This window comes from Mirounga leonina, unplaced genomic scaffold (assembly GCF_011800145.1).
Source record: "Mirounga leonina isolate KUSES-001 unplaced genomic scaffold, KU_Mleo_1.0 Mir_170, whole genome shotgun sequence".
Lineage (NCBI taxonomy): Eukaryota > Metazoa > Chordata > Mammalia > Carnivora > Phocidae > Mirounga > Mirounga leonina.
The window spans coordinates 30,669,115-30,678,549 of NW_023270433.1; the positions used below are offsets into that span (position 1 = coordinate 30,669,115).

Below are 9,435 nucleotides of genomic sequence, written 5' to 3' on the forward strand. Positions count from 1 at the left end.
AGACTCCATTTTCGTGTCAAATCTGCCACCTTCCTAGGTGTGTAACTCCTGGAAAGTCTCTTAGTTTCTCTGTCCTTCAGTTTGTTCATTAATAAAAATAGCTGTGATTATAGGAGTCCTTGCCTTATGGGGATGTTTCAGGGATTCAGTGAGTGATCACATATAAAGTGCTTACACCAAACAGTGCTTGGACACAGTAAGTTTACGCAGTTAATGATAGCTATTATTTTTGTTGTCATTTTAAGCACTTCATAAATACTGATTTTGGGTGAATTGTGAAAAGAGATACTGTAGGTAAGTAATATTAGAGATAACAATGCCTTATATTTATATAGTATCTTATATTTTTCAAGGCCCTTTCCCTAGAAGTTTCCAGATTTTCTTCTAACATTTTCAACTCTAAGGGATAGTTAAATTAATTAATTCAGATAATTCTTTTTCACAGTGCCTGCCATTGGTGAAGATACTGATAAACAATTAATTGACTCATATCTAAGGAAAAGCAGAAGGCTTAGACATCACGGGTTGGCTAATTAGGTCTCTGATAAATACAGAATTTTACAGCTCTCTTTCTCGGAAGTTCGGTGGTTTTTGTTTTTGGGGGGGGGGGGTTGTTTGTTTTTTGTATACCCTGTAGATTTTCTGGCTCATAGATGGCTTTGAGAATGCATTTTTGCTAGCACAGGTTAGATTTGTTTAATTTTTTTCCTCTGCTTTTGTAACAGCATTCTGCTCCAGATATGGTATACTTGGGATCTATGACAAATTTCGATGGGACTTATAATTGGATTCAAGATAAATGCGTTCCTCTTGTTCGAGAAATAACATTTGAAAATGGAGAGGTATGACTTTCTGATGTGTGTTATCTTTAAAGATTTCTGAAAGAGCAAGCTTCCTCCAGCCATCTTACTATTTTACTACACATTTACCAGTTGTGACAGTCATACAGTGAACAGAACTATGTCATAGCCATTTCTGTAATAGAGGCCACTAATTCTTAGCTTTTGCTATCCAAGAACCCCTCTCTGTTGCATTTCCAGCAGTAGCCTTGAAAATGAGTTGGACCATGCCTCTCAGGTGATTCTGCCCTAGAGAAGCAGTGCTGTGCAGATTTTAGTTACAATTAATTATATACAGTGAATAATCTTTTGCCATAAAAAGGTATTTCTGATTCCTGTCTATCCTGAAAGAATGAAATTTTGTTATTTCATCGTAATAATGAAAGTAGTTATCAGATGTTATAACTGACCTCAGTGATCCTGAAATAAAGTCCATCCAAACTCTTAGAGCTCCCATGAAAACAAACACAAAAGTCATTTTTAAAATATTTGAAGGAACAAGTACAAAGGGCTATGTCTGTGAGGTACATAAGAGAGCTGTGCATTACACATGAAAGAATTGTGTGTAGTTCAGATTTTACATATATAGTTCAAATTATCACATACCCATATAACCACCACCTAGTCAGGAGTTGGCAGTTCTGTAAAGGGTCAGGTGGTAAATATTTTAGGCTCTGCAGCTGTGGCCCAGAAGCGGCCTCTTACAACACCTAGACTTGAGCGGGGATGTTCCAGTAAAGCTTGCTTGCTTGCACTCTTCCTAGTTTGTTGAGTGAACATCCCTGCTACTTTTCTCAGTTCGCTAGGCTTTGGGTATGTTTAGCCGAATACATGTGTTTATTGCATTAGCTTATTTAGTCCTCAGAGGCTTAGAAAGATACAGTAACTTGTCACAATTATTCACCTGCTTTTTTTTCAAAATGCACATTCTTTTATTTTTTAATTAACTGATTTTTTAAAATTATGGTATAATTAACATAGTGTTACATTAGTTTCATGTGTACAGTATAGTGATTCAATAATTCCATACATCATTCACCACAAGTGCCCTCCTTAATCCCCATCACCTATTTCACCCATCCCCCACCCCCTTCCTTCTGTTAACCATCAGTGTGTTCTCTATAGTTAAGAGTTTGTTTCTTGATTTGTCGCTCCCTCTCTCTCTTTTTTCCCTTTGCTCATTTGTTTTGTTTCTTAAATTCCACACATGAGTGAAATCATAGAGTATTTGTCTTTCTTGGACTGATTTCACTTAGCCTTAAACCCTCTAGATCCATCCATGTTGTTCCGAATGGCAAGATGTCATTCTTTTTATGGCGGAGCAATATTCCATTGTGTGTACGTATATATGTATATATACTACCTCATATATATATATATATATATATATATGCATGCCACCTCTTCTTTATCCATTTACCTATGGATGGACACTTGGGGTGCTGCCATAGTTTGGCTGTTTTAAGTAATACTGCAGTAAACATAGGGGTGCATATGTCTTTTCAAATTAGTGTTTTTGTTTTCTTTGGGTAAATACCCAGTAGTGGAATTACTGGATCATATGGTGATTCTATTTTTAATTTTTTTAAAGAATATCCATACTGTTTTTTACTTTGGCAGTTCTTACAGGAATAGTTTCTAAAACAGAGTCAAAATGTATAGACCTGGAAAATCTTAAAACAATAAATAGGGGTTCCTCTGGCCACCCCCATAGTAGTTTCACATTTAAAATTCTTTAGATTTTTATTACATGTTGTAACCCACTACCCCAAATCATTTAAACTTTGAGGAAAGGTTTATTAACCTCTAAAGTTGGTTGTCTGGATGACCCTCCCCTGAGGGTTATCTTTTAATACCTATTTCATAAAGAATTTGTTGGTGTGGGCACAGGGAAACATGGAAGCCCAGGCAGCATAAACTACCAGCTATTGTGTTAATGCATGTAAATTGATATAGCAAACTAATTGACATGGATGTATTCAAACTACTCATCTGTTCTCTCCTAATAGTTGTTAGTGCATCCATACTTTTGCTTAGTTTAATAAAGCAATATGTTATATTTGTTTTTACTTTTAACCTTCTAGCTCTTAAATTTTCTCTTCTTTTTTTTTCAAGATTATATTTATTTATTTATTTGACAGCGAGAGAGGGAACACAAACAGGGGGAGTGGGAGAGGGAGAAGCAGGCTCTCTGCTGAGCAGGGAGCCCAATGTGGGGCTCGGTCCCAGTACCCCGGGATCATGACCCGAGCCGAAGGTAGACACCTAAGCGACTGAGCCACCCATGTGCCTCTAGCTCTTAAATTTTCTAGAAGGTGACTGCTGAGTCTTATTTCCCAATTAGTATTTATTCAGCAACATCTGTCTTCATTTATTCAGTCATAGGTTGACTGCACATTATTGTGTGTAGTAATCTGTGAGCAAAAGAGAAGTAAAGTGAAATTCTCTGTTTTTAAGAGGTTTTCAGTTCAGTAGTTTGCATACAGATAATGGAACATTAAAGATATACCCCATGCTACATGAGGGGCACTATGAAAATGTTCTGGGAATTCAGAGGAGAGACTTCATTTCTACCTTTGGCGGAAATGGGGTAGGAATCAGGGATGACTTTCTAGAAGAGGCATTTGGGTCCTGTAACAAAAGGGCAGAAAAGAAGTAGAAGTACTCATGGAAATAGGGAAATAAGAGGAGGGGCCTGTGCATTAATGAGTGTTGAAGGCACTGGTTGGACTTTGAAATGGAGATATCGAACAGGAAGTTGGGAATCCAGACTTGGATTGTGGACTGGAACTGGGCTTGGAGATAGAGAAGGGACCAGTTAGTGATGATGGAGATTATTGGAATAGTTGAAGTTGCTGGGCTAGAGCAGAGGAGTCCAAAGACATAACCGTGGGAGTAGAAGCAATGAATGTGTTGGGGAAAGAAAAAAAATGTGAGCTGAAGAGATAAAAAGTGAGGAGGAAGAAATTGTAAGTCAGCTTGCTAAAAGATCAGTGTGGTGCCAGGGCCGTGGGGGAAGAGAGACGGAGAGCAACTGCTCACAAGTGAGTGTGGGTTTTCTTCTTGGAGTGATGCAGACATTCTGGAATTGGGTAGTGTCGATGTTTGAAAACCTTGTGAATATAATAAAACCCACCACATTGTACACTTTAAAGTGATGAATTTTGGGACGCCTGGGTGGCTCAGTCGGTTAAGCATCTGCCTTTGGCTCAGGCTCCTTGCTCAGTGGAGAGTCTGCTTCTCCCTCTCCCTCTGCCTGCCACTCCCTATCTCTCTCCCTCTCTGACAAATAAATAAATAAAATCTTTAAAAAAAAATGATGAGTTTTATGGTTTGTGAATTATATCTCAATCGAAAAAGGTAAACGTGACAAAAAGCTTAATAATTTATTCCGTATATGAGCATAACAGGCTTCAGCACTGAGACGGAAACCATAAGCAAGCTTATGTCCTAGAAGATAGGTTCCAGTTTTAGTTTTTTTAGCATAAAGGATGTTTGTGTTTTCTGCTGCTGCAATTCCTAAATTACAGAGAGACACGCAAGAGGATTGTTGATGGAAATAATTTTATTATAATAATTTTATTATGAAGCCCTTTCTGGGCTTTTTCTTATGAGTCAGAAGTTAGCATTTGTCAGAGAGAAGAAATGATGAAAATCTGCTGTCTACTCGTCACATTTCTCTTGATTATTCCCCAGTAACAATAATACAAGTTTTTAGGGCATTCAGTAATTTTTGAGGTGCTTTTGTGTCTGTACCTTGTATAGACATATACACATACGTAGTGGCAGGTACTTGTTAATAATGTCGGATACATTGTGTATTGGTTAAAGACTGGCTGTCTTGTGGGGTTTTTGTGTTTTGGTCTGTACCAACCACTTTTTAGTTTTGGGTAGTTCTCATGTAAGTGGAAGGGTTTTTGCAATAAACTTTAGAAAAAACATGTTTCCCAGTCAGTTAGATTTATTTGTTGCTGGTACACTCACTCAGTTTTTCAGTGTTATTTGTGAAGACTGAAAATACTAATCATGTTTACCCTACCCTAAAATCAACAACATTTTGATAAAGAACCAACATAGTTCCTCCTTTGGTCAACTCATTTTTTAAATGTCATGGTTTCATCTAAAAGGAGCTGATAGGGCGCCTGGGTGGCTCAGTTGGTTAAGCGACTGCCTTCGGCTCAGGTCATGATCCTGGAGTCCTAGGATTGAGTCCCGCATCAGGCTCCCTGCTCGGCGGGGAGCCTGCTTCTCCCTCTGACCCTCCCCCCTCTCATGTGCTCTCTGTCTCTCTCATTCTCTCTGTCTCAGATAAATAAATAAAATCTTTAAAAAAAAAAATAAAAGGAGCTGATAGATCAGTGCAGTAGTTATTTTAAGGCAGATCAGTCCCAGCAGTGGAACAGGACACGTGGGTCCTCTGAGTGCCTGGGCACTTGAGGGAGAGGGCATGGGTTCCTTCTGCCATTGAGGCTAATGTTTGTTTACACCACTGGACCTTTTTTTCCCTGGCATGTTGCAACTGTTATGCATGTTACATGAGTTGGGTTCAAGTTGTTCCTACCTAGAACAATGGCAAGGCCTGATAATTCTTATTGAATACTTCTGTATACAGGAATTGACAGAAGAAGGACTGCCTTTTCTCATACTCTTCCACATGAAAGAAGATACGGAAAGTTTAGAAATATTCCAGAATGAAGTAGCCCGACAATTAATAAGTGAAAAAGGTAGACAGATTAAGGTGTTTATTTTCAGCCTTTCTTCTGTCCCTCTGCTCCCCCCATTACATTCATATCAATGTAAACATATTTGGGTTAAAAATTTAATAAGTAATGTTAACTCTACTCAACCCCTGAATTTACATGTCAACATGGGGGTGGGAAGCATTAGTAGAGATATTATGAAGTAGTGGCTTTAAAAAAAAAACAGAGAAACACATGACTATTTAGCTCCCTAAAATCAAATAGCATGAAAAGTGGGGTCATGCGTGGACAACAACGTTAGTTTTAGGTACTTTCTTCCAGCACCTTGATATTTGTCTGGTCCCTTTCTAATGGATAGTCCCAGAGAGATCACCGAGAGAACTTACACAGACTAACATTTATTTCTAAATAAAAGAAAGTTGAGTAGTTCTCTGTGGAGCTCTCCAAACCATCAGAAAGGAGTTTGAGTTTTCACCCACTTTTCTTCTGTAGTGAGAGAAGAAAGTCAAACAAAGTGAGGGCATTGTATAGAGCCATGCTCTTATTAGTCATGTACTAAGTGTTTTGGGGTTGAAATAAATTAAATGTCAACCAGTAGGGACTGGAAGGGCATCCTCCTTGAGAAAAGCTCATCTGTCAGTTTCATGAACTTGCTCACAACCAAGACCTGGATAGGGAACTGTCCATTTAAGGAAAATAAAAGAAATTAATCAGACCATCTGAATTAAGTTTGAGTTCATATAATTTCTCCGGAAATTATACTCTGCCCTAAGCACTAAAATTCTACCTCTTTTAAATGTTGTAATATTTAGGTTGTAGTTTTTGTGATCTATATTATTCTAACGCATGTTGATTATTGAAATTCATTAATTTATGTCACTTTTCGTGAACTTACAATCTTATGAGACTACAGTCAAGAAAATTCTAATCTCCCTCTCCAAATTCTATTTCCTGTAAAGGTACAATAAACTTCTTACATGCTGACTGTGACAAATTTAGACATCCTCTTCTGCACATACAGAAAACTCCAGCAGATTGCCCTGTCATAGCTATTGACAGCTTTAGGCACATGTATGTGTTTGGAGACTTCAGGGATGTGTTGTAAGTATTCTTTTTTCTTCTTCTTCTTCAATTACTGATATGTGTCTGAAAAATGAACTTAAAACCATTGTTTGAATATTTTAAATAATCCTATGTTGAACCAGTAATACTTTGTTATTTGGATGGATAAGGTTTTATTTTTCACTCTAGAGTGTGGTGTAATTGTGAGAATTATGGTATATTCTTATAGAAATGCCAGCATTAGGTGATCCTAATACTTGGGAATTAATCTCTGAAAGAAAATTTTGCCTTTCCAGAAATTAGTTCTGAATTGAGTTTGGTATTTGTCAGCATGTCAAGGAAAGCAGATTATAGTCCCAGGTCAGGTTGGGCGCCTGGGTGGCTCAGTTGGTTAAGCGACTGCCTTCTGCTCAGGTCATGATCCTGGAGTCCTAGGATCGAGTCCCGCATCGGGCTCCCTGCTCGGCAGGGAGCCTGCTTCTCCCTCTGACCCTCCCCTCTCTCATGTGCTCTCTGTCTCTCTCATTCTCTCTGTCTCAGATAAATAAATAAAATCTTTAAAAAAAAAAAAAAGAAAAGAAAATTTTGCCCTTCCAGAAATTAGTTCTGAATTGAGTTTGGTGTTTGTCAGCATGTCAAGGAAAGCAGATTATAGTCCCAGGTCAGGTTAAAGGTAATTGGTAGTATTGCTGCTCACTGTGGTATTTAGGACCCAGAATATGGCTATGGCTAGGCGTTTCTGAGGGTATAGAGCTATGAACCTTTCCAAGAACGGGTAAGCTTTCTGAGTCCATTCTCAATTATCCATTCTTAGCTCTTTATACTATTAATAAATATGTAACCCGTGTCTCTACAACAGATAGTAGATTTTTATCAGCTTTCCAAGATGTTAAATGCAGTGGTAAAAAATGGAGATGTTTCTTCATGTATGAAAATTTTAAGCAACAGGTATTAATTCAAATTAGACTTCTTTTAAATTTATTTAAGTACCCTGTTTTATGTCTACAGATTAAATTGCACAGTTAGAGGATGATTTGAAATCCTTATTGCAGAATGAATTACCTCACTCACTACTCAGTATTTTATTATAGAGATGTAGTTGTTTGATAGAAGATTCTCAGTCTTACTGCATAGCAGGCCTAGATTTGAGTTCTGCCTTGGGCAAGTCACTTAACTTCTCTGTTCTTGTTTCTTTACACTTAAAATATGGTTGGTGGTACAATTTATCTGATGGGATTGTTATGAAAATTAATGAGAGATGACAGTTGTGTTATGAACCATAAAGTACTAACAAGTATTTGTTCTTTCTACTTTACCTACACTCAAAAGAATACCATTTAGCCTGTTAGCTCATTAAATATTTATGCAGGTCTTTTGTAAATTCTTATTGTAAAATACATATAACATAAAATTTTCCATTTTAACCATTTTAAAGAGTAAAATTTGGTGGTATTAATTATGTTCACAGTGTTATACAACCATCACCAGTACTAGTTCCAGAACTTTTTCATCATCCTAAACAGAAATCCCATACCCATTAAGCAGTCACATCCCATTCCGCCTCCCCTCTGCTCACGGCAACCACTAACCCATTTTCTGTTTCTGTGGATTTGTCTATAATAGATATTTCATATAAGTGGAATCATACAATTTGTGATCCTTTGTGTCTGACTTCTTTAACTTAGCATAACTTTTTCGAAGTTCATCAATATTTTAGCAAATATTGGCACTTCATTCCTTTTTACTACCAAATAATACTTTATTATATAGCTATACCACATTTCTTCTGTCAGTTGGTGAATTTTTTAAATTATTTTTTTAATTTAAATTCATTTAATTAATGTATAGCATATTATTAGTTTCAGAGGTAGAGGTCAGTGATTCATCAGTTGTATATAACACCCAGTGCTTATTACATCATGTGCCCTCCTTAATGCCCATCACCCAGTGACTCCATCCCCTCATCCCTCTCCCCTCCAGCAACCCTCAGTTTGTTTCCTATGATTAAGTCTCTTATGGTTTGTCTCCCTGTCTGATTTCATCTTGTTTTATTTTTCCCTCCCTTCTCCTAGAATCCTCTGTTTTGTTTCTTAAATTCCACGTATCAGTGAGATCCAGGTCTTCTGTATGACAGTCACTATATAATATAAACCAAGTCATATAAACCAGTGATTTCAAGTTTACTAAGACTGGGTCCTTGCCCTCAATGAACTCACAACCAAGTAGAGAAAGGAGACAAGTAGGGTAACAGGCAGTTGTGTTTTACGATGTGAGAAGGGCTCTAGGGCAGAGCTCAACAGGAAGGTACCTGATCCAGGCTCTGGAGATGTGGATGCCTAAGGTGGGTCCTAAAGTTCTGTACCGCTTTATCATGGATGGAGAAGGAGACACGGCTTGGAGAAGGGGGATATTGGCAGAAACAAGTACGAAACTGTGCCTGAATATGCGTGGACGGGAGGGGGAATGCTGAGTAGTGAGAAGCGAGTAGCAGCTAGCTCATGAAAACCCTATGATGTGTTAGGTAAGTTTGGCATTATCCTGAAAACGCTGAAGAGTCAATGAAAGGTTTGAATTGGGAGGTAATGAATCATGGAACACTACATCAAAAACTAACGATGTACTGTATGGCGACTAACATAATAAAAAAATTTAAAAATAAAAAAATCACTCAGGCTGTAAACTGGAAAATAGATGAGAGAGAGTCAAAAAAGAATCCAGGAGACTGTTCAGTAATCCAAACAAGAGGTGATGATAGCCAACAAGTTGATGAATCTTGAATGAACAAATTACCTAATAAATTCTGGCAGTAGAACTAAAGCTAGAGAGAAGCAGGA

At 37.6% G+C, this 9,435-nt stretch overlaps 1 protein-coding gene across 1 annotated transcript in view; it reads left to right on the plus strand.

The window, feature by feature from the left end:
* ERP44 (endoplasmic reticulum protein 44) overlaps nucleotides 1-9,435 on the plus strand; it is a 93,600-nt gene that overhangs the window by 66,877 nt on the left and 17,288 nt on the right. The window contains exons 8-10 of the mRNA XM_035016210.1: nucleotides 726-842; nucleotides 5,452-5,563; nucleotides 6,499-6,640. Coding sequence (XP_034872101.1) covers nucleotides 726-842; nucleotides 5,452-5,563; nucleotides 6,499-6,640 — 371 coding nt within the window. The remainder of the gene's footprint in view (nucleotides 1-725; nucleotides 843-5,451; nucleotides 5,564-6,498; nucleotides 6,641-9,435) is intronic.